The sequence below is a fragment of the Fusarium keratoplasticum genome, chromosome 1, assembly GCF_025433545.1.
Source record: "Fusarium keratoplasticum isolate Fu6.1 chromosome 1, whole genome shotgun sequence".
Lineage (NCBI taxonomy): Eukaryota > Fungi > Ascomycota > Sordariomycetes > Hypocreales > Nectriaceae > Fusarium > Fusarium keratoplasticum.
Window position 1 is genome coordinate 4904744 of NC_070529.1, and position 23622 is coordinate 4928365.

The 23622-nt window shown below is 55.0% G+C and overlaps 8 protein-coding genes and 1 pseudogene across 9 annotated transcripts, besides 1 other annotated feature; 4 read left to right on the forward strand and 5 right to left on the reverse strand.

The window, feature by feature from the left end:
* Positions 1-933: 933 nt before the first annotated feature.
* On the forward strand, positions 934-2294 carry NCS57_00145600 (uncharacterized protein; the record flags this gene model as incomplete). The annotated part of the gene is made up of 2 exons (XM_053051520.1): positions 934-1081; positions 1159-2294. The coding sequence occupies 2 exons, from the start codon at positions 934-936 to the stop codon at positions 2292-2294; spliced, it is 1284 nt and encodes a 427-aa protein (XP_052920035.1).
* A 206-nt stretch (positions 2295-2500) lies between these two features.
* On the reverse strand, positions 2501-3924 carry NCS57_00145700 (uncharacterized protein; the record flags this gene model as incomplete). Its single annotated transcript, XM_053051521.1, has 3 exons — positions 3735-3924; positions 3411-3678; positions 2501-3359 (listed from the first exon to the last, which is right to left on the reverse strand). The coding sequence occupies exons 1-3, from the start codon at positions 3883-3885 to the stop codon at positions 2501-2503; spliced, it is 1278 nt and encodes a 425-aa protein (XP_052920036.1). The 5' UTR covers positions 3886-3924.
* A 385-nt stretch (positions 3925-4309) lies between these two features.
* On the forward strand, positions 4310-6289 carry NCS57_00145800 (Pescadillo-like protein; the record flags this gene model as incomplete). Its single annotated transcript, XM_053051522.1, has 1 exon — positions 4310-6289. The coding sequence occupies one exon, from the start codon at positions 4310-4312 to the stop codon at positions 6287-6289; it is 1980 nt and encodes a 659-aa protein (XP_052920037.1).
* Positions 6290-6647: 358 nt separating this feature from the next.
* Positions 6648-8539, forward strand: NCS57_00145900 (C2H2-type domain-containing protein; the record flags this gene model as incomplete). The annotated part of the gene is made up of 2 exons (XM_053051523.1): positions 6648-6908; positions 6959-8539. The coding sequence occupies 2 exons, from the start codon at positions 6648-6650 to the stop codon at positions 8537-8539; spliced, it is 1842 nt and encodes a 613-aa protein (XP_052920038.1).
* Positions 8540-8856: 317 nt separating this feature from the next.
* On the reverse strand, positions 8857-12584 carry NCS57_00146000 (Kinesin motor domain-containing protein; the record flags this gene model as incomplete). Its single annotated transcript, XM_053051524.1, has 3 exons — positions 8857-10176; positions 10229-11935; positions 11985-12584. 3 exons carry the CDS (start codon positions 12582-12584, stop codon positions 8857-8859), a joined length of 3627 nt encoding a protein of 1208 aa, XP_052920039.1.
* Positions 12585-13158: 574 nt separating this feature from the next.
* On the reverse strand, positions 13159-14679 carry NCS57_00146100 (uncharacterized protein; the record flags this gene model as incomplete). The annotated part of the gene is made up of 3 exons (XM_053051525.1): positions 13159-14451; positions 14512-14560; positions 14618-14679. The coding sequence occupies 3 exons, from the start codon at positions 14677-14679 to the stop codon at positions 13159-13161; spliced, it is 1404 nt and encodes a 467-aa protein (XP_052920040.1).
* Positions 14680-15146: 467 nt separating this feature from the next.
* On the reverse strand, positions 15147-16364 carry NCS57_00146200 (uncharacterized protein; the record flags this gene model as incomplete). Its single annotated transcript, XM_053051526.1, has 1 exon — positions 15147-16364. Exon 1 carries the CDS (start codon positions 16284-16286, stop codon positions 15147-15149), a length of 1140 nt encoding a protein of 379 aa, XP_052920041.1. The 5' UTR covers positions 16287-16364.
* Positions 16365-17043: 679 nt separating this feature from the next.
* Positions 17044-19846, reverse strand: NCS57_00146300 (uncharacterized protein; the record flags this gene model as incomplete). Its single annotated transcript, XM_053051527.1, has 6 exons — positions 19086-19846; positions 18894-18909; positions 18737-18844; positions 18612-18683; positions 18483-18560; positions 17044-18432 (listed from the first exon to the last, which is right to left on the reverse strand). Exons 1-6 carry the CDS (start codon positions 19727-19729, stop codon positions 17044-17046), a joined length of 2307 nt encoding a protein of 768 aa, XP_052920042.1. The 5' UTR covers positions 19730-19846.
* Positions 19847-21087: 1241 nt separating this feature from the next.
* Positions 21088-22679, forward strand: NCS57_00146400 (annotated as a pseudogene). Its single transcript has 2 exons — positions 21088-21658; positions 21718-22679.
* Positions 21088-22679: a sequence feature.
* Positions 22680-23622: the final 943 nt, after the last annotated feature.

Below are 23622 nucleotides of genomic sequence, written 5' to 3' on the forward strand. Positions count from 1 at the left end.
TTGGGCAAACGTTTAATTGCTGTGTGGCGAAAACGTGTCCAACCTTGATCTCCTGTGTCCCTGACTTGTCTCACAAGGCCGAGGTCAGCATCGACGCCCGCTCAAGGGGTAAAGACACCATCTCGTAAAGTGGGCAGTGAGCAGTGTGTCTGCTTGCTTACACGTCTGATAGCGCTATAGAATCGACTACATATATCGGCTGCCTTGTTTAGGTGGGCTGTGTTGCACACCTTTGGGTCTCACACCAAAGCGGGCGAAATAGCTTCTTTCAGACTATGACCCCTCATTCCCCGGACCAACTCCCTTTCTGTTTCAAGCTCTGGCAGTCCTGTGTATGCACCGCTCAGCCATGTAGGGCGCTGGACGGGGATTGTGATGGGCTGGTATGTAGATCACGACGTTCGAGGAACGCGTGGTGGTGTAGCATCAGGAAGCATGCCATATGCGATGCTCTTTCAGGGGCGCCATGTTGCCACAGGGGGTACGGACGAACAGTGTGTTGGTCCCCTTCCCGAACAAGATCGTGACAATGAGATGCTTTCTCCAGGTCATCATGAGCTGGTTGGTGATACTTGCGTTGACGCCTAGTTACGAGAGGCGCAGGCTGCCAGTCGCAGCTCGTGGCTCTATGACAGGTCACGTGGTTACGCGCTGTGGCTTACGCCCGGGCCGTGACATGGGGGCGGGCCTTGGTCTGCCGCTGCAGGGCAGGGCGACAAGGCTGGCGTCTTGAAGCTTCAAGGATCTCGACAGACCTTTACTTACACCGGACATCCGTCTCGGCGATACGCTGCAGGATTATCTCGAGCCGTTTCCTGCATGCCCGAGCGCCTGCATCAGAAAGCTTACCGCGCCTCGTGCTTAATCGCTCAGTGTCTAAGCGTATGACGTCTTTGCGATAACCTCATCGGTCCCCGTCCCGTCCCGTCAGTCATGTTGGACCTCCACGTCTGGGGTTCGGCGTTTGGCCTGCCGTCCATTGATCCGGAGTGCCTCGCTATCATCACATACCTTCACATCAGCCTCCCCGCCTCAGCCTGGCGCCTGATCCCCAGCAACGACCCGTCCATCAGCCCATCTAGTATGATTGACGATTTTCCTTCACCCCCATCATCCCTGCTCGGGTTTGAACCTTGTTTGTTAACCGTTTGACCCCAGATACTCTCCCCGCACTCCACCATGAGGGCGTCTGGACGAGCGGCTATGCGCCCATCGTCGACTACCTGGCTTCAAAGTCCCTCGGCGACAACCTGGACGCCAGCTTGACGCCCATCCAGCAGGCGGACCGCATCGCGTACGGTGCATTCTTGACCGCCCATGCTGCCCCCTTGCTGGACCTCTCGCTCTACGTCTCTGCTGCGAACTGGGCCGCCACTACTCGTCCTGCTTTTAGCTCACTCCTACCATTCCCGTTGACATGGACCGTTCCACCGCTGATCCGGGCAGAGGCCGTGAAGCGTGTTGAGCATCTCGGCTTCGCGGACATGGACACTGACTTTGATCCCAATGGCGGCCTGCACCTATCTTCAGGCCGGGATGCTCTCCCTGAAGCGTTTCGAAGGCACATCCCTGCGCGGACTAAGAAGACGATTCACGAGGAGATGACCCCTGAGCAAGCGGTGTTGATTCGACTGTACGGACTGGCCGAGGACTGCCTCTCGGTGCTTGATGACTACCTGAAAGGAGATTCTGAGAAGACCTTTGGCTTCTTTGAGAGTGCTAGCCCTTCATCTCTGGACTGCCTAGCATTTGGCTACCTTGCATTGATGCGTGACGCTCCGGTGCCGCGGTCTTTCCTGAAAGATTGGCTTGAGAAGAAGACACCTAGGTTGTCTAAGTTTGTGGACGACATCAAGTCAAGAGGTCTGGAGAAGCAGGGCCCTCTTCCATGGGTTGAGTCTGGCCATGATACGGCCCTCCGCGTTGGCGCTCGCACCCTCGACAGTATTATGTACAACATCCCAGGCGTCGGCGACCACTACGCTACTGAAGTAAGGAGAAGAGCTGAGGAGAGCATCAAAGGTGTAGACGGGAGGACCTTGATGTTGGCCATGAGCCTCATTGCAACAAGTGCGGCTCTCGGATATGGCTACCATATGTACAGGGCGATGCAGCCTTTTGGATCCCGGATACAGGTGTGGCAGTCGGAGCGGAATCGCTCCAAGCTGAGTCGATTAGGTGCGGTTGGTTCTATACTGGATTCTGCCTTCGGAAGCTATCAAGCTCCACGGACCGCCCCAGCTTATCAGTCAAGCGAGGCCCGGTTCGTCGAGACGGACACAGAGGTGGACTAAGCTGGGCATCTTATGATATGAGTGTAATATTACTGTATCTCTATCCTGTATTGACAGCCTCCAGTGGCCTTAGTGGTACACAAAACGATCCAAGACGACATTGCTTCTTGAAGTCTAGATGTTTTAACTGCGAAAGACGTTATGCTCTCGAGTTGAGTTTAATTCTACACCAGATACCCATGTCTTCCACCTCTTGATAAATCGGCTTATATCTGCCGAATCTCCTTGCCTGCCATCTCAGGTCGGTCAATCTCCCACTCATCTCTCAACACCGCAAAGGTCAGGTCAGTCACCAGCAGACTCTGTCCCAAGCTCCACACAAGTGTAATGGCGTAGAAGAAGTTTGCGTTGCCGCTTCCATAATAGATCCAGAGGTGGTAGAAAGCCGGTCCGAGGAACGTCGCATACAGGAGCGTTGATGTTGTGACAAAGGCATACCGCATCAGAGGGAAAACGTGTCGGAACAAAGGAACAACAGACAGGAAAAGACTCGCGTCCGCGAGAGAGGGGTAGGGCTTGAAGATGGAGAATGTGCCCAGGAGGATGGCCAAGACGGCCAACGGTTGAGGCCGCAGACGGATAGAGAGAGCGGCGGGATAAGAGGCGAGGTGAAGCCAGAAGACACCGAGGAAGAAGGCCCGGAACGAGTCAAACATCTCGATGAAGAAGTACCACCACAAACCGACGTTAGGCGTGAGGTCCGACAACGTCAATTGGATGCCGTACGTGCGGGCGAGGAAGTCCCACGAGTTGCCAGCCAAGACAAAGGACATGCCCAGCAGTGAGATGACGCAGCCCACCACGATGAGAACATTGGTAGCCGCAAACTTGGCGAGGGATGCAACCCGACGCTTCTCGGGCTGGCGATCAAAGGCGAGGAGAATCAGAGGAGGGAGAAGGAGGATGGGGTACATGGATAGGTAAGAGGCGAACGACAGGGCAATCATGGCGTTGAAGGGAGAACCCTTGATAGCCCTGGCGATAGCATATAGGATGGCGCAGTTGGTAAAGACACCGGTTGATCGTCCTATACATGTGGCGATAGTGTAGGGGTTGAACAAGAAGCTGTCGCATGATATTAGTATTGGTGTTGAGTATAACTAAGATCTCCCTTACGCAGCAGCAACGGCGGCGCCAACAAACTTGTTTGCCCGGCGCGGCGATGTAAACAGCTTCGAGCTAGCCGCCTCGCCCGAATTGGCGATCTTGTACAACGCATCGGCGCTGAGGAGGTCTACGGCGATGTAGAGCAGGTGTGTGAAGATGGGCCAGACCTTGACGTCTGGGAGCAGCGAGAACAAGGGCAGCAGCAGCGGCGCCTGATGGAAGACGCCGCCATCGTAAGGAGAAACGTTATTCGTGTATAGGAACAGACCCTCTTGCACTGGGAAAACCCGTGTGAGCGCATGGACTAGAGTGTGCCGGGAGCGAGGGGCTTACATCGCTTGAAGCTTGTGACGGGGGTCGAGATCTCGACGCGGCTGGTTAGGAGGTCGGGGAGACCGGGAAAGGCGAGGAAGAGGGCGAGCCGGAGCAGAGCAGCGCCGGCGTAGACGCTGGCTTTGCCTCGCAATGTCATGATGCCAGGCATTGCATTGCTCGAAGAGGAGCTGGTCGTGGAGGGGGGATCGCGTCGAGGTGTGGTATCGCGATCGAGGTGTCCTTGGAGGCCACTTGGCGGGTTGAGGCTTGGCGGGCCACCTCCACCGGCGGGAGAGGGGCCGCTGGAAGAGCCGCTGGAGCTTTGCTTGGCCGAGCGCTGAATGGACGCTGCAAGGCCCTGAGATGCGCTGGAGCATGGCACCGGGCGGTGAGAAGCAGACTGGCCAATTGAGGACCATGATTGCCGCGCTAGACCTAATATATTTGCGCCCAGGGCGGTGCCTCTGGGCATAAAATTTCGCGATGGAAAAAAAAGTTGAGAGACAGACACAGCAGGAAAAAGTGCCCCGCTGCTTCTACTGCTGCTGCGAGATACAACCATCCAGCAAAAAGAGCCATCACCAACAACCACAATGGCTCGGATAAAGAAGAAGGGCAAGGCCGGCGCGGCCAAGAACTACGTCACCCGAAACCAGGCCATTCGAAAGCTGCAGATCAGCCTGCCCGACTTCCGAAAGCTGTGCATCTGGAAGGGAATCTATCCTCGCGAGCCCCGGAGCAGGAAGAAGGTGTCCAAGTCGTCGACCAGCTCGACCACCTTTTACTACGCCAAGGATATCCAGTACCTCCTCCATGAGCCGCTTCTGCAAAAGTTCCGCGACCAAAAGGTCCTCGAGAAGAAGATCTCCCGCGCCCTCGGCCGCGGCGATGTCACCGACGCCTCCCGTCTCGAGAAGAACGCTGCGCGACCTGAGAAGACTGGAAAGCCTCGATACACGCTTGACCATGTCATCCGGGAGCGCTACCCGACCTTTGTGGACGCCCTGCGAGACCTCGACGACTGCCTGTCGATGCTGTTCCTGTTCGCCAACTTGCCGTCCACCACGTCGGTTCCCGCCAAGATGGTTGCCCGTTGCGAGCGTCTCTGCCTCGAGTTCCAACACTACCTGATCGTGTCGCAGAGCGTTACCAAGTCGTTCCTGTCCATCAAGGGAATCTACTACCAGGCCAACATCCAGGGAGAGGACGTTCTCTGGCTGGTTCCCTACAAGTTTAACCAGCGCGTCGTCGGCGATGTCGATTTCCGCATCATGGGTACCTTTATCGAGTTCTACATGACCCTGCTTGGCTTCATCAACTTCCGACTGTACACCTCCATTGGCCTCAAGTACCCTCCCAAGTTTGACCAGGTCATGGACGAGAACGCTGCCGAGCTTGGCGCCTTCACTCTCGAGGGCAAGACCCTGGTCGGCGCTGAGGAGCACCAGCAAAAGCAATTGGAGGCTGCTGAGCACAAGCCCGATCCCAAGGTTCAGGCTGCCGTTAACAAGGTTATCAAGAAGATCAAGGGCAGCGAAGCCGAAGACGATTCGACACCAGCGACCGAGAACCAGGTGGAGGGTGAGGACCAGGATGCGGGTGTGATTGACAAGTTTGAGCCGGCGGCCCCTGGCGGCGATGTGCTCCCCCAACCTTCCAACACCGGAAACAACCCCAACAACCTCTTCTCCAACCTGACCATCTACCTTTCCCGCGAAACTCCCCGACAACCTCTCGAGTTCCTGCTCAAGTCTTTTGGCTGCAAGCGTGTTGGTTGGGATGCTGTGCTCGGCGGTGGCGCTTTCACTACTGATGAGCTTGATCCCGCCATCACCCACCAGATTGTCGACCGACCTCCCATCCAGGCCGTTACTGAGGAGGATGGCGACGATGAGGACAACCAGACTTCGCAGAAGCTTGCTGCCAACCGACGAGTCCCTGGAAGGACCTACATCCAGCCCCAATGGGTGTGGGACAGTGTCAATGACGGCGAGCTGAAGGAGCCTCATCTGTATGCTCCTGGCGCTTCTCTGCCTCCCCATCTGAGCCCCTTCGTGAAGAGCGTCCAGGGCGCATACGACCCCACCATCCCTCTCGAGGAGCAGGAGCCTGAGGAGGAAGCCATTGAGGCTCAGAGCGACGGCGAGGATGAGGTTGACGATACTGTTGAGGGTATGGATGTGGCCAACTCAGACGAAGAAGAGGATGGCGAAGACGCAGAAGACGACGAGTTTGGCGGTTTCTCTGAGGACGAGCAAGAAGAGGACGAGGATGAGGACGATGCCGAGCAGCGTCAACAAGAGCTGGAGGCTGAGCTCACTGGCGGTGCCGTCAAGTCCAAGACGCCCAACACCAAGGCCAAGGCCAAGGAGGAGGCGCGCAAGGCGCTGAACAAGAAGGCGCGTGAGGAGGCCGAGGACATTGAGCGGGCCAAGGGCATGCTCAGCAAGAAGAAGCGGAAGCTGTACGAGCAGATGGTGTACACGAATACCAAGAAGAGCGCCGAGGACCAGAAGCTGCGGGCCAAGAGGAGAAAGCTGGAAAAGGAAAAGGCAAAGGGCAAGGCGAAGTAAGGCGGGCGTAGGCGTACGTAATGTAAAAGGCTTCAATGTTTTATACCATTCGGATAGATTCAATTTGCATGCGAAGAAAAGAAGAGAGTTTGTTTGATTTTGTGAAGCTATTGTGAAGTTGGTTATTGGTGAACTGTGATAGAGTGTTTGTGTTTATGCTGGGTGGGTAAAAGAACCTTGTTACAATTTTTCTACCATGGTGAAAGTTGCCTTGGAAAACTTGAACCTGACAACAACTACACCAACAATTTTCATCCGAGAGATGAGTAATAGGCTCGACTATGTGAGAGACAGAAATCTCATCCAGTACTACTTATCATTTTAATCATCACCATTTCATCCACTCGAGTTTGTCACAATGGAAGCTAGCGCTACAGCATGGGAGCTAGACAGCGATGAGATCGCATCCATCGCCTCTGAGGACCTGCGCGAGAACAGACCGAATCGCTGGACCGGACCAAAATCCACATGGCGCACCCTCACGGAAGAAGATAGACTGCTGTGGCAGTCGATGAAGCAACTCCAGGACCAGGACCTCTCCGTGCATCTCTACAATGCCTTTGCCCTGAAGCGAAGAAGTCGGGATGCGGAATCTGCCCAGGACCTGGTGGTCAAGACGGTGAGCCACGTACAATTTTTCAAGAGAACGGAACTGACAATTCGATATAGGCAGGCGGTCAGGATGCTGTTTGGGCACCGCCAAAGATGTGGACTGCGTGGCCTCTGAAGCATAAACAGGTCCCCAAGGAACGGCTCATCAACAGCCAACCCGACGAGGATGATCGCTTCACGTTTCGCAGACAGGAAGAGATTCTGCCAAGTACCGAGCTGGAGGAGGAGGTTTCAGCAACCATTCTACGGACCGCCAAGCGGCGCTTCCGCAAGAGGATGAGCAACATGGCGCCTCGCCCTTCTATCGAAGAGAGCGGCAACGACACACCGGTCGTCCCATCGAGAGAGTCATCCATAAGGCCTGAAACAGAAGATGAAGGCGAGAAGATGGCGGTAGATTCTGAGGGAAGCAAAATGACTGGTAGAGGGGGACGCAAGACGTACGAGCCGGTAGAGTCTACCAACGATGAGCTATCCTACCAGCTGCTGAGGCCATCTGTTCGCCATATTCTATCGCAGCTCGACGCCACACTATCTATCCTTCACAACTCGCGGTTAGCGGGCATGAGCTACATGTCTGATTCCTCAACAGAAGAAGAGTCCGACAGTCAGAGCGGGCACAGGCTGTCTCGTGGCGGTCGTCGCATGCCATCCCACGACACGGACGGTTCTGCACCTCCCACACCCGCCACGCCCAGCAGACGCGGCCGTCCAAGAAAGATCCGTGTCCCTCGTGAGGGAGAGACGCAGGAGGAGTTTCTCTTGCGCGTCGCTCGCGAATCTCACAGGAAGAAGCCGACGACGCCCAAGGACACGGACGCAGAGTTTGAAGAGTGGATGCGTAAGGGTGATGAAGCCATCGAACGCGAGCGGTCTCTGTCTCTGAAGCGAGGGACATCTGAAGGGCCGGACAGTGATGTCGCCAGTTCGGCCTCTGGGACTTATATGGACCGTAAGCGCGCGAGATGGGGTCTTCGAGACTGGAGCGATGTGCTTGGAGCCGCTGCCCTGGCTGGCTTCTCGAGCCAGACCATCGCTAGAACGGCACGTCGTTGTGCTGACCTCTTCGAGGAGGGTATGGTGATTAGGACGCTGAACGAGGTGCCCGTCTCTCAAGGGACAGGTATCAGCGGTGTTGAGTACCGCCCGGAGCCCATCCGGCTCTCATACTCAGACGAGGATGAAGATGCTGATGATGAGAGCGCCGGTGCCGCAGACCTCGTACAGCGTCGCGTTGCCTCCAGACAGGCATCCCTCGCCCGCTCAAGCCGAAGTCCAGACTCACTCGGCAGCCGACGCTCGACACGATCACCCGCACCGCCAAAGTCTCCGCGTTCCCGTTCAGCATCGGCAGGCGGACTCGTCTTTTGCCCCGTCGCCTCATGTGATCGAGCTGCACAAGGGTTTACCCGCAAGGCCAACCTGCGACGACACATTGAGCTCGTGCATCAGGGCCAGACGGAGGAGATGGACAGCGATGAGGAGGTGGCTGGCGGCGTGCATGTCGATGGCTTCCTGAGGCCTATCGTGCCGGGTAGGGGCTGGAGGGGAGAAGACACAGCACAGAGGAGGAGGAAGAGGTTCTACGGGGATCGGAGCCGCGAGACGAGTGTAGACAATGGTGATGCATCGCCTTGATAGACTGTAGGGTGGTGGTGATGTATCTCCTTGATGGACTACAGGGTGGTTTGTGTGATATCACCACCCACTGGTTCACGTTGATCAACACGTCGATACTATAATTGACATAATGTGAATATCATTACTTGGTCATCTCAAAAGTCAAAGGGTATCAAGTACTCAAATAACCCTACAACGTTCAAACCCTCAACCGCTCCAAGAACTAGACAGACGCAAAAGCATAAACCCAACCACCCCCCAAAACTCCAGATCCAGAAACCGGATCGCAACTATAGACAAAGGTCTTTCATTTCAAACTCTCATGTCAAACCACTCTAATTCAGCCTGGGGCTCTTTCTCCTCTGCTCAAACGTCGTGGGCAGGGCATTCTCACCGCCCTCGACCACGATGGCGTCTATGTTGATGGGCTTTTTGGCGCTCCGCGTGACTCGCGTGCTGCGCTTAAACAGCGGCATGGTGCGCTCGGGAGGCATCGACATGGTGCTCACCCGCGGGTTGAAGTTGATGGAGCCCGTCGTGAGGTTGGGGTTGACCTCGCGTAGGCTCATGCCGAGGGTGCTACCGTCGGGTGCGCTGGCGTTGGAGGCACGGGGTGGAGGACGGGGAGGAGATGTCATCATCTTTTGAGAGTCGAGGTCAGCAAAGACGATGGTTGTGTCCTTGTCGTTGTCACGGTCCTTGGTTGGCGTGGGCATCTCGTCGATGCGAGAGATGATGAGATCGTGAGGCTCGGTGCGAGGCAGGTCAGTTGGATAGTGGTATTGAACCTTGGCAGGCGTGTCACCGGTAGGCTGATACTCTTGAAGAGCTGTGCCCGAGATGTCTTCCCGCAGGTTGGCCAGGGGTTGACACAGCTGATCATTCAGGGGCTCCAGGCCATCCTGAAGATCACCAAGGTCGAGCTCCATCTCCTCGCCGAGGTTCTGGACACGGTCAAACGTCGACTTGAAGTGGGCCGAGATGTTGCCAAATGACTCCTCGACAGTGTTGGACAGAGCCTGGACGGACTGGCCGTGAGTCTCGTGGTGGTGTCCGTTCTCCGACTTGGCGCGAGTGACAAAGTCGTCGAGAGCCTCCATCTGGACGTCGAGATCCTTAATCTGCTCGTCCACGACGCGGACCGTCTCGGCATGGACAGACTTGGCCGTGGCCTGGATCGAGTTGCTGTGCTCGTTGGCCGCGGTCCAGTCATCCTTTAGCTTCGTCTTCAGCTGATCGCGAGACTTCTTGACCTCGTCCAAGAGTTCGCCCTCCTTGACATCCCAAGTTGTCATACCCTCGCCGTAGTGTGAGACGGCATTCTCGAGGTTTGTGTTGGCCTCAGCCATGCTCTTCTGAATAAGGATAGCCTTATCGTGAAGACGCGACTCCTGGGTCTCGGCCTGCGTGTTAATCAGGGCAGAGATCTGGGTCATGAGCTTCTGGCGATCGTCAACGGCTTGTCTTCGCTCTTCCTCCAACGCGTCCTGGATACGGGTAGAAATGGTGGCATTCTGCAGCACGATGGTGTTTGTCGCAGCCTGAAGTTGTCGTCGGAGACTATCACACTCGGCTCGCTGGGCTGTGATGTGCTTAACAAGGTCTTCAAATATGGACTTGAAGTCCTTTCCAAGCGCGCTGTACGAGTTGTGTAGCTGGTTCGAGTTAGTACATATCCTCCTTTGTATATGTAGGAAGCCAACTTACCTGGCCGTGGAAAGCCGTCATCTCATTCAGCATATCCGCAGCTATCCTCTCAGCAGAGTGAGAGATAGACTGCAGGCTCTCACCCATCCGGTCCTTGACGGTATCGCGGACCACCTTGATCTCCTCCAGCACCTCATCCATGTCCTCCTTTGACTTTTGCTTTCCATCCAAGAGCTGCTTCTTGGACTCGACAAAGGTGCCAAAGTGCTCATCCAGGAATGTCTGTGTTGACGAGAGCTTCCGTAGCTCCTCACCTACAAACTCCTCCATTCGCTTTCCAATGCTCGCAATGTGCTCCTGTTGCTCGTCCTGGAACTCCTCGATTCGTCGTTCAACCATGGAGGTGACATCGACGACCTGGTCCTGGGATGTGCTCCACGTGTTGCGGTTGAGAGACTGCAGATCTGACTTGCGCTTGTTCTTGGCGTGAAGACCACCGACATCGCGGACTGTCTTATGAAGCTTGTTGATGAGCTCTCCGCCAACTTGTGTGAGCTTCTCCTCCGTCTTTTGATGTGCCTTTCTGATCCTGGTCTCCTCGGCCAGTGACTTTCGCGTAGCCGAAAGAACAATCTCGGTCTGGTCCAGCACCTCCTTGGTGTCATCTAACAGGGCCTTGGTACCCTCGTGATCCTTCTTGAGACCCATGAATGTCGACTGAAGGTTGAAAAGTTCCTGGACCTTGTTGCGCAGGTTACTCTCCAGAGTCTCGAGCTTGGCGGACTGCTCCTCGTTGACGATGCGGCGCGACTCGCTTTGAGCCGTCATCTCCTCGTATGCCTCGTTAGAGAGGTAGACACCGTTGCGCTGGCGGGTAGCGATCAGCTCGCTCTTGAGCTTCTCAATCTCCATAGTAAAGTCCTTCAGCAGCGTCTTCTTCTCCATCATGGGGTTGAGCTGTGGCTTGTTCTTGATGTTCTTGGCCCGGAAGGCGTAGTCGAGTGTCGAGATGGTCTCCTCCAGGTTACTCTTTGCGGGTGAGATGGTGGCGATAATACAGGTCTTAGTCCTGCCTCCAAGAGAGTCTTGTAGTAGTCGAGTCAACTTGGACTCTCGGTAAGGAATGTGAGAACCACGGTCGACGAGGGCGTTGATGACTCGGCCGAGAGTCAGAAGAGACTTGTTGATAAGACCAGCCTCAGCGGCGCGCTTGTTCTCAGCGCCTGATCGCTGAATGTTCTCGCTACCAGCCAAATCGACCAGGTTCAGCTTGCCGGCGCTGACGAGGGCGTCGACGCCGTGTTCATTGGGCTTCCTCACATAGGTGGTGATTGTGAAGACAGTGTGACTTCGGGAACTCAGGTCGTTGCACTTTGTGGCCGCCACCTGACGCCTCAAGCTACCCTCCTGAAGCACCTTGACACCCTCGGCAGCTGTCTTGATGTGCTTCTCCTCCATGCCCTGAACCACGGTACTCGTATGACCCCGCCGCGAGGTGTCGTCGTAGATTTTGAGCTTGGCGCTCTCGTCGGACGAGAGCAGGTCGCGGAGCTCCTCGTTGTAGAGCTCGATGAAGGAGCACTTGATTGTGCTCTCGGCGTCCTCGAGCTCGAGCTTGTTGAATAGTGTCTGAAGAACACGGGGAATGATACCGGCCTCGTCTGAGAGAAGACCCAGGGTTTCGGTCATGTCACCCGACATTGTGTATGTCTTTCCTGTACCAGTCTGTCCGTAGGCAAAGATGGTGCAGTTGTATCCGGAGAGCATCTAGTGACAATGGTTAGCAATTGACTTCCAAGCACAGCCAGAAACCTACCTCATCAAGAATTGGCTTCACTGTATCGTCAAAGACCATGTTCTGGTCAGCGGCCTGGGAGAAGACGCGGTCAAAGTTGTAGGAGCGGTTGCTCAATGCACTGGGACCCATTGACAGCTCGACAACCTTTCCCTTGACGGCATCAGTAGCAACAACGACGTTGCTGTTCTCGCGGACCTCGCGCTCATTACGGCCCCGGCATCGCACGACGACGGTGATGTTTGTCTCCTCAACCCCCGCGTCGGCGTCAAAGTCGCGTTCCTTGCGCTTGGTGCCGACCGTGTTGACCGAAGTGACTGACTCGGAGGGCGACACGGCACCGCTGCGCTCCATGGCACGCGCTGCGATCGAGGACGAGGCGTATCTGGTGGACGAGGCCCTCGTGCCCGCTGTTCTCGCGTTGGCACGGCTGCCGGCGCCGGCGCGTAGGCTCGAGGCCATGGCGATCCGGCTATGCTCCCGGTCGGAGCGTGTTGGGCGTTGGTGAGCCACGGTGGGCAACTTCTGGTGGCGAGTCGGGGTGGATGGTGATGTGCGGTGAAGAGTCGAGTGTGGTTGTGGTGGTTGTTGTTGCGGGAGCTTTGACGGTGCCCGCTTCATCTAGACATGTACTAGACTTTGACAAGTACGTTAATTGAAATCGAAAAAAAGAAACCCTGGATCCTAAAGTCAGTGGCACAGAGGAGGGGATGCCTGCAGAGGGTTTGTTTCAGCAACGCAAGCCTTGTCTGGCGTAAGTAAATGTAAATACAAAGAGGGTTATACCGACATGGTCTATAAACTACCCAAGGCCCTTGTTTAGTGGTGCGGGTCCCATGCGGCAGCTGGGGTCAACACTGGCCATGGCGTCTATCACCACGGCAACGCCCTCTTTCGGCGATACGCCTACCCAATCGAGGCCATCCACATCTTCTGACAACGTTCCATGGCCGGGCCGTTGATTGACGTTAACTCATGCAAGCCTCCAGCTGTCAGCCAAAGGACGGCCCTCTAGACTGATTTTTCAAAACTCTTGCGCCTTATGTGAAGCCCCCTGAGACCCATTGTCTCAGCGGCGAGTCTATCTTGCCAGAGACACTAAAATAGCCTGCCTCTCTGCATAACCCCCAAGACTCCAACATTAAACCCTCCTTTGACCATATGGTATCATGTCATCCGTCGTGAACCTTTTCTCTTATTCCGTATCCATCTTGTCACCGTCATCATCCTTCTTTGTCTCGTCTGTCGGCGCCTTCTTCTCGTCTTCCCCGTTTGCCTCGGTAACATCCTTGTCCTTGAGTTCGCCCTCAACCCCATTCTCCTTGACCTTCTTTAGTGCGTCACCTTCGAGCTCCTGTTCAGCCTCACGTTTCGTGCCAACGCTCTCCGCGCTGGGGCTCTTGGCTTCACTCTCGCCTTCGGCATCTCCATCAGCATCCATGCTATCATCTGCCTTGTGCTCGTCTCCATCGTGTTTTCTCCCAACGGCGGCCTCAACGTCAATGCCCTGCATTTCTAGACCACCTTCGCCCACGTAGCTTGTTGTTGAAGATTGAGGGCCTGTGTCGTCGACACCAATCTCCTCCGGTCCTCGTGCATGTGGTGTCTCCTCTTCTTCCTCCTGGGCTTGCTGTAGCTGCTGTTCTTGTTCTTGTTGGCGCTGCCGAAGCTGCTCCTCCTCTTCTTCCTCCTCCTCTCCCATCGTGAGACCTCCCTCGTGGGCAGCCTCTTGGGCTCGTGACAACTGACTTACAGGCACCACTCCTGCTCGTTGCTCCTGTCGCAATAGCTCACCCTGCGTGACGCCACGTGCATGTCCCGTTGATGGAATGCCATTTACACTGACGGAGACGGTTTCGATACTACCCACGCCATTGGGGCCATCGATGGTTTCTGTGCTTTCGCTGTGAATCTGCGCACCAGGCGTGTTCTGTCCGCTGTCGGGGCTGCGCCTCGTTAGCCACGGGATGGGAGTCAAAAGAGCTCCTCCCAACGCCTCGTCTGTGCCCAAAGCTGCCGTTGTGGGATTGCTCCACGCGACCGACACAGCCGGATCGTTTGCGTCTTCGCCATTTAGGTGCATCGATGACATGTCGGGGATGGGCGGGGGCAGAGGGTAGATGTTGGTCCCCGAAGTCACCTGCACGGTGCGATCAACAGCATGCAAATAAGGCGCCAGCGCCTTGTAGTGCGCGTGAGGCTGCAAGATCAGGTCGGCCAGGCGCTGGATCGTATGAGGCGGGTAGGTATCAAAGGTCTGAAGGTGGCTGGTGATGTCGAAGAGCATATCGGCGAGCTGCTTTGGGAGCGTCCCTTCGATGGGCTGCGTGGCGGGGAGCGACTCGGTCGGCGCATTCTCCTTGTTGGCTTCTTGGGACGAGTCGCCGGGTGGTGATGACGGCTGCGTAGACGCGAGCTTGTCCCCAGCGGTTTCGGGGGTCGGTGGCGGGGGAGGGAGTTTTGGGATCGGAAAGTCGTTGTGCGCGATCTGAGAAGGAGTCGGTCAGTACATACACGGTCGTGGACAAGTGCAGCTTTGAGGCTATACCGAGTCGAGTCTCGAGAGAATGTCGCTGCGCAAGGCGGGCCAAGCCTCCCTATCATCCAAGGTCAGACATCCAAATCCAAGAGTCGCATGCCCAGTTTGAGCTCACTTTTCGACTGAACAGCCGGATGCGACCTTGCCGAGCAGGCCATTATCGCTATCGACCTCCATGGTGGTTTGAGGAAATGACCAAAAGTTTAATTGGGGTGTTTGTTACTATCACCATCGGTCTCGCCCGTCGCGCACTGAACGTTAGACTTGTATGTATGGGGGGATTGTCGCCCCGCTAGATGCATTCCCTCAACACCATACCCTCTATCAACCTCTCAGCAGGTTTTCACGAATGACTTTGAGATCGGACATCTTGGAATCATTGGCTGTAAATAATGTTGAAAAAGTTCCGATGGAGGAAACAGACACAGAAGTGGAATTAAAACGATTCAACAGACATGACGCGCTCATGCTACAGCTCGAGCATCATGTCCAAGCACTGGGGAACCGCAAGAATATCAAGAAATGGGACGCGTGTCTTGGTCTGTCTACTTAATGATTAAAGGTATTCATCCCCGTAGAGAGGCTGAGAAAAGTGAACAACAAGTCATCAACGGTATCAGCCCACCATCAACCCATCATTGACCTCACAGCTGATGAGGATTATACATCCACCCAGATGGTTCAAAGACTGCCTTGAACTTGACGGCGTCATACGTCCCGATGGCGCAGCTTAGATCATGGAAGCCTTCCAAGCCCGTGACAGGCAGATCTTGCTCGGCGTCCGTCTCCTCATGCAGCGCCCACCCGCCCGTTAGAGTGCCGTTGCGGGTGAAGAAGATGTCGACCTGGGGCTTCTGCCCGCCGATAGGGCGGAAGGTCATGCCAATACCGTACGTCTCACCGCGGCGCATCGGCTCAGTGAAATCACGGCCACCCCAGCGGTCGTTGACGTACTTGTGCCCATCGTCGCCGTGAACCGCCAGACTGCCACGATGCCAACCCGGCATTCGGAAGGAAGGGTAGGGCAGCGCTGTGAAGCCGAGGCCGACGTAGACCTCCGGACTATCGCGCGTAATTTGGACCTCGTAGTAAATGGTTTTAGGCTGTCCAAGGCGGATCGGATCATGCTCGGTGACAGAGTAGAGGGGCGGGTAGCCAATGATGCAACGATCGGGCGAGTTCTTTGAGGTCCGACCTTCCCAATGTCCAGGGCTGACCCAGGTGAGCTTTCCATTGAAGCCCATGGGCTCCATTAAGCGGATGTTGCCCGCCTGAAGAGCCGACTTTCCGATCTGGTCCAGGTAGATGGGCTGTGTCATGGGATAGGCCTTGCACCAGTCTTCACCGGCGATGGCTTCTTCCTCAGTGGCATTGCTGGTCGGGGATCTATCGTAGCCGCTGAAGATGGCCGGTGGTGGGGGGAAAAGCGAGGTATCAGGCACAGCTACCTCCCAATCGTGCTGGGGATGAGCGGCGAAGGCAGGCGGAGGTCCAGGAGGAGGGGCATATTGTTGACTTGGAGGTGGCCCTGGTGGAGGAGCATATTGCTGCGATGACGATTGTCCAGGTGGTGGTCCTGGAGGAGGTGCAAAGTCCGCAGCCTGCTTCTTGTCCGGGGGTGGGCCTGGAGGCGCTGTGTAACTCGGCTCTCCCAGATGATTGGGGTCGTTCTGTGGGTTATATTTGCTCTTCTTGACGTCTCCCTGGCTCTGCGACGACACAGGTCGCTGCACCGGACGCGGCGCCGGGTCGCTATCGCGTTCGTTCTTGCTACCAAAGCACATGGCTAAGTGAATTTGCAGTGATGTTTTGTTGATGATTTGGCTCGATGATGAAAGGGATGAGATGATGGTATGAGCTGGGTTGTTGAGGAGGTCAAAACAAGGTTTCAGGAGCACGACTGCATGTAATGCAACCACTTGCACTTTGAGAAACAGCAGCAGCGACTGATGACGAGCACCACCAACAAGAGCAGGAATAGCAATTGAGTCCTAGAACAAAGAAGAGAACAGGCGCCATTTATTTACCAATTATTTATTGCCAGCACAGCACACTTTAAAGTCGTGGCTGAGCCACCTTTATTCCACTCTCATCTTAATCCAACACCACGCCGCTTCAGGCCTGGTTCGCGGCTGGGCACCCGGGCTATTAGTGACCAGCTGACGAACGAACAACACTGCCACCGAGAGACAAACGCAAACGAGCGGCGCATTGCATCCTCAAAGAGCCTGAGCTACCAAGAACTGCCTTGCGTATGGCGTATTAGGCAAACTTACGTATGAGGCAATTTTCCATTGACCTGATGGATGCATCTGGCCCATGTCACAGCTACTGGAATCTGAGTGGGAGGTGTACATGGCATGGGGACAGGGAACCCTCATAGCCACTTTAAATTGCCTGACAAACTATCTAACAAGGACAATCCATGTTTGTGTCCCTTGAATATCCTCCCAAATCCATAGCAGTCATATGCTACCATGTGTCTGTTGTGCCTCTCAACCACTCTCACCCGTGGTAGAGCGCACCCGCTGGCGGCTTGGCTTAGCTGCCCCAAGCACTGGCCTCATTCTCATCAGGATAAAAGAATGCCACCACACTGATGATGATATACACCGCACAGAGCAGGGCACCCTCAAGGTAGTTGCTTCTGCCATCAAGAACCAGGAAGTTGACAATAAACGCCGACACAAAGAGACAAACAGTCTCAAACAGCGTAAAGTACAACGTCATCTCGCGGTCCATGATCCAGCCGAGAATAACAACCAATGGGGTGATGAAGATGGCGATCTGGATCGAGCTGCCGACAGCCACACCAATAGCCAAATCCATCTTGTTCTTCATGGCCACTGTGATGGCTGTGACGTGTTCCGCAGCATTGCCCACAATGGGCAGGATGATGAGACCGATGAAGATTTCTCCGACCGACGAGGTGCTAACGACCTCCTCAATAGAGTCAACTAGGAACTCGGCACAAACCGCAACCAGAGCCGTAGAAACGAGGAGAAGAACAACCGAGCCGATCTGGGAAAGATGCTCTTCATCGTCGTCCTCCCGATCAGCCTTCTGAGCGCCAGCGGCATTCAAAGCCATCAACGGAACCTGGGATGGCAGCATGGCACCGGGAGGGCGGAACTGCTGACCCAGGCGGTCAGGAAGCGAGTTGGTACGGCGAATACCATAGCGAACGCGGGGAACAGGACCAGAAGGGGCGGGAGGCAGAATACCTGGCTCTGGCTTCTCGGTGAAGACAGTGGGTGCCAGGTTCTTGACCGACATTCCTCTAAGGGGGAAGGGCCTTCGGCCACCAGTTGATGAGCCGAGTTCTGCCTCGTTCTGAACAGCGAAATCCACACGGCGAGGTTCACCCTCACCGCGATTTTGCGCACTAGCCTCGGGCTGCTTGTTCCGTGATTGCGTTCCATCACCACCCTTTTCAGTGTCGTGATCGTGCCTCTTGTTCTTACGGTGTCTGTGTCGGCGATGGCGACGACGCCTGTGGGATCGACGTGGTTCCTCTTCTTCATCGACGGCTTGCTCACTCCCTTCATAAGAAGGGAATCGAGGGATCCGGTGCCTGGAAGCTGATGGTTCAGATACCTCTTCACCAGGGGTAGTGTTGTTGGTGGTGAAAGAAGCGGCGCGAGTGGCTCTAGTGTTGGCAGTGTCGGCGGAAGCATTGCTAGATCTTCGACGTCGTCCACCACGAAGAACCTTCTTCATCCTCTTGCGGACGGTACCGTGGGAGGAGTCAGAGTCAGAAGAGTCAGAGCTCGATGATGAGCTGTCGTCCGAGCTAGACGAATCCAGCCAGCCAGCAGCAGGACCAGGGGTCGATTCAGCATCGACAATGTGCTGAGGTGTGGACTCGTACATGTAGGCGTGAGACTTCAGCTGGAACAAAAGGTAGATGATGTAGACGAGAAGGAGGATCTAACGCCAGTTAGGAGAATCATCTACAGAGAAGCAGCGGCCGAACTTACCACACTGGTTCCACGACTAATCTTGAGAGATTGGGCATCAGCAAGCTTTGTATCGCTGAAAGAGGCATGGAAAGCTGTCTGAATGAATTGTTAGCACGTTGTGACTGTATACTCCGTGTTATAACTTACCGGCAAAACCAGGCTGATGACACTGAGACTGAGCAAACAAGCACTCATCTGAGTGACAGTGCTGTTGTAGATCTAAAGGATACGGTTAGTACCAAAGGGCATCAGCGAGAGATGAGGCGACAAACCTGTTCTCGGTAGCGTAGACCACCAAGGAAGAAACCCATGCCAAGGATTAGCAGTAGGTTGGCCAAGATCGAACCCAAGAGGGAAGCCTGAACAATTCGAATCTCATTCTAAGACTAGTTAGTATTCATGGAACTTCAAGCAACTGCCAACACGTACCTTGACCAGAGCAATACTGTGGAAGGGAAGAAATAGATGTTAGCCATCAGATCAACGCAAGAGCAGTTATACCATAGCCCACTTGAGCTCTAGTAACCTTTGCCATACAACAGGAAGTTGGGATATTAACATACATACTATGATAAAGTTAGCATTCAATGTATCGAAACATGAAGAGGATGGTAGACTCACAAGATGATCAGTTCAACAGCATTACCGAACGTAACGTTCAGCAGGGCGCCAAGAGCATCTCCCATCTTACGCGCCACAGACTCGGTTGCAAACGCAAGCAGTCCGGCGAGAGGGATGATGGCAATGGCATTCATGGCAAAGACGACACCGCCATGGATGCCGTCAACCTGGGAGACGGCAATGCCGACGGGTACAAAGATGAGCAGGACATTAAGCCAGCTGTAAGTGACGGCCAGCCAGGTATTGCGGCGGATCTCGTCGATAAAGGTGCCCTTCTTGGCAGTATTTGTGTTTTCTTCAGATGGCTCCCCGGCCTTGGGTGCCGGCTCTACGACAGACCCCGACCGTGCAGCCTGAGAAGATGTATGAGATGGGATGTACCCAGGTGGCATCTTGAGCTCGGAGGGGCCATTGTGGTTCGTGGAGTGGCCGTCGACGGCAGCTTGGTCTGCGCGAGGGACATCATGGTGGTTATCCGATCGAGTCTTTTCGTCAAAGTCGTTGAGGTGAGGTTGCTGGCTCAAGCCAAAAGTGCTTCCGCCTTCAGGAGCCGTGGATGAAGGAGGCAAGAATCCATGCGCTGCGGGTTGTGCACCAGAGCGACTGCCATCTATATCGGGGGATTCAGAGGAGGCTTCCTTCATCGAACAGGCTTTTATCTTGAAATGTGCACGAGAGTACAGGATCTGTCTGTCTATCTGCTTTCTTTCTTGATAGGGAGTGTCTTGAGGATCTTGGGAAAAGGTCGAGAGACGGTTGTAAGTGAAGAAGATGTGAAGGGCCAAGAGGCCAAGGCCTTGGCTTTAAGGCGGGATCGGGAATGGAGCGGGCCTCACCTTCCTCAAGCTGTCCCAAGTTTCCCAGATCGGGGATGACGCTCTTTCCGCAGTGAGGTGGGGTGGCGTCAGTGGAGAAGCACCCACTGAAACGGGCCCAGAGGCGCAATGATGTCGTCGACCAGCGCTGAGGGAGCCCGCTAAAACGTGGATGATTACAGTGGATTTAGCGATTGATTGGCCAGCCTGTCAGGGGAGTGATCAAGTGAGGCTGTGTGCCCCAGGCGATTCCCGAGACTCCATCTTTCAAAGAATCTGGACTCTTCTGGAGGCGAGTGGTCAAGTGACTCTTTGCACAGTCATTCTATCCTCTATTGACGTGAGCATCACGCTTTGATTATTGTTGAGAGCCCTGAAGGCAACGGAATCAACAGAAATCAACAGAGTACCGTCGTAACAAAGCACAAAGGCCTGTGCTCTCAAGCCCCATGTTCAATGCGGCGGTCCAGCAAACAGGCTACTGGGGGCGCTCAACGACGACGCAGCTGGCCACGCGCTACATCAACAAGCTTATCGGCGAGAATCCCCCGTGCTATTCGGATCTTGCGTGCCGAGTTTGGCTTGGCATCGCCGGCTCCTCGTGGCGCTGTTGGTCACCCAGAGACGGGGATATGGCGTTGATTACGCAGTGCTAGAGCCGCCTTGCTTTGCCTCGTCTGTCAGAGGCAAGGGATCGACAGGGACCTCGACCAGCCATCATTGTTGCATTCCTGTGGCTGTTGAGACCACCAACTTGGCCAAGAGTCTCCAGACCTCACGGCACAGTTACAGGAAATGTCGCTAATTACCGGGCCAGCGAGTTCCAGGTTTTGGCAAAACGCCCCGAAGGCTCTATTCCAACGTTGCCTCATCACTAGAGTGACGTAACCCGACCAAGTCGCAGCAGATCAACCATCCCATCACGACAACGACCAGGTGGGAACGGACTAAACGCAAATCCGAGCCGAATGTTGAATAACCCGGCCGGATTCGAGCATGGGGCTCTGAGCGACCCGGCGGTGGGCTCGGCCCCGTCTACATCTCGCTGCTCGAATTACCCCGAGTTCCCCACTCACTCGCCATCCATGTCTTGGATACTCTACAACGATGAGACCTCTGTCCGCCTGCGTAGCCTGCCGGTATGTTTCTGGGACTTGCCGCTGTTCGACTCGAGGGCCTGACGAGACGCTCCTAGTGATCGCCGCAAGAAATGTGACCGCGCTGCTCAGTCGATACGCTGTAACCTCTGCATCAAGAGGGGCCTTGAATGTAGCTTTGAGAACACCCCCGAATTACCTGACAAGCCTCTCGAGCATGTTTCACCTGCCATCTTGAACGACCCAGACTTATCAGAGGAACTGGTCGACCTCTACTTTCGTCACGGCAACATTGCCTTTCCCTGTCTGTTCCATTGGCCATCATTCAAGGCCTCTGTTAGGGATGGGTCAGTCCCTCGAATCCTCTTTCTAGGAGCTGTTGGCCTTGCGGCTCGTTTCTCATCACATCCCATGTTTGCTGGAATCAACCCCTGGGAACGAGGTCGACCCTATGCAAAGGAGGCCGAGAAGCTTCTCGACTTGCACGATACCTCAATAACAACCATTCAAGCATGCGTGCTGTTAGCGTGCATCTGTGTGGCCGAGGGAGAGGCTGTCACGGAGTCCGTATACTACGCCATTGCCTGTCGAATGGCCATGGTGATGGATCTCCCCAATGCTCCTGTCAAGACGGCCATTGAGCGCGAAGTCAACAAGAGAGGTGCGTGGGCTTTGCTGAATGTGAGTTCTGTGTCAACACGACTGAACCGTCCTTGATAGTCTGGTGGTCCCTTGTTACCAGCGATACCTGGTTGTCTGCAGCCTTTTGTCTCCCCAGAGCGATAAAACCACGTCAAGATGTCCCGTTACCGATAGGAGAGTTGACCTTTGCTCGACTTCAGCTTCATGACCTGGCAGACGATGAACAGGTCTTAGCTGCTCTATCGTCTGAATCCGCCGAGTACTCCTTTCCAGTTCTCGCTCACATGATCAAACTTAACCAGATCCTATACGAGATCAACTCCTACTGTGCGACAGTAGTAGCCGAGGAGATTCAACAAGAGTCAATGTGGAACTCTATACATAAGCTGTCTACTTCCCTGGACCGATGGTATTCCGATTTACCAATACAATTACGGTACAGTCAAGATAACCTCCAGCACTGGACCAGCCAGGGGCTCGGTCCCAAGTTCATATGCCTTCACATCAACTATAACAACGCCTCGCAACGCCTGTTCTACCAGTTCCTCCAACTCAGCCTGGTATCAGATGAGACGGGCAGCACAGCCATCCCAACGCAGCTATACGCCGAGAGGTGCAAGCGGCACGCCGGAGACCTGTGCGACCTCATCTCACACGCCAAGTCCCGCCCCGAGACGGACGTGTACTACTCCCTTGCGGGCCACATGCTCGTCATCGCGTCTACGGTTCAGCTCCATACTCTGCTGTTCGGCATGGACGAGAGCGAGATCCAACTGGCCAAACGCAGGCTTGAGCGCAACTTTGAGATGCTGACCGACATATACACGTACTGGCCCATCGTCTACACATCCTTTAGCAGACTGAAGGCGTTTCATAATGCCTGCCTGAATAGCAAGGACAGCTCGTTCCGACTCGACCGTTGGATGCTTCAGTTTATCCTCGAGTTCTCGAAGCCGGTGGACGAGAAGGACATGAGTGCCCGTGATCCGGAGAGGGATCTATGGCCTCTAGACCAGCTGAGGTATCTCTTTGAGTCGTAGCAGGGGATATTTGAAAAAGCTTATCAGGTTATTCACTATAAGCACCAACTTGCGGTGTTGATAATGAGTATACGGGCAATGGATGAGTACTAGATACCAACCCCCAGGATGATTATTGGTTGAACCATCTGTCTATTTGAAACACCAAGAATCCATATCCCTGCTCAATCATGCCGCGCTATCAGCCGTGACTTCATCTTTCATCCTCCACCAAAGGTCTCATCACACCCACACAAAGTCATCATCCTCAAATCATGGAAAGCTCAGCTTCAAAACCAACTGTGCCCCAGCAACCAGGCCGCTACCAAACGATTCAAGTCCACTTCGTCGGCGCTCCTCGCGTCGGGCTAAGAGCGCTAGTCCATCGCATCTGCATGCAGGAGTACGTTGACGACGTCCCCTACGACCCAACGGGTGATGATAGTGGCCGCAAGATGGTGACGGCTCAGCAGGGCCCAGTGATGCTGAACTGCGATCTCATCAAATCCAACGATGCCTACACCCCCACCTTGGTCGAGAGGCTGGCTGCGCGCTCAGATGCTCTCATATGCGTGTACTCTGTCGCGGATCGCTCCAGCTTTGACTATGTACAAGCGTTGTGTAGGGATATTCCTGTGCCTCCTCCGCCAGAGGGGCCAGTCATCTTTGTGGCGGCCAGCAAGACGGATCTGTCAGATTGGGATGTGTCACCGGATGAGGGGAGAGAGTTGAGTTCCAGCATCGGCGCCGAGTTTCTCATCACATCAGCCAAGACGGGTGCCGGTTGTGGTGATGATGACGCTGTAGCGTTGGTAGATCACATATACCTCAACAAGGCCAAAGCAAGGGAACAAAGGGACACGAGGGCGGCACACCAGACCGGTGATGAAATGGCCAAGAGTACTACGGAGAAATCAAAGGTTCACTTGATGGCTTCGCGGATTGTTGAGCGGTTAAAGAGGTT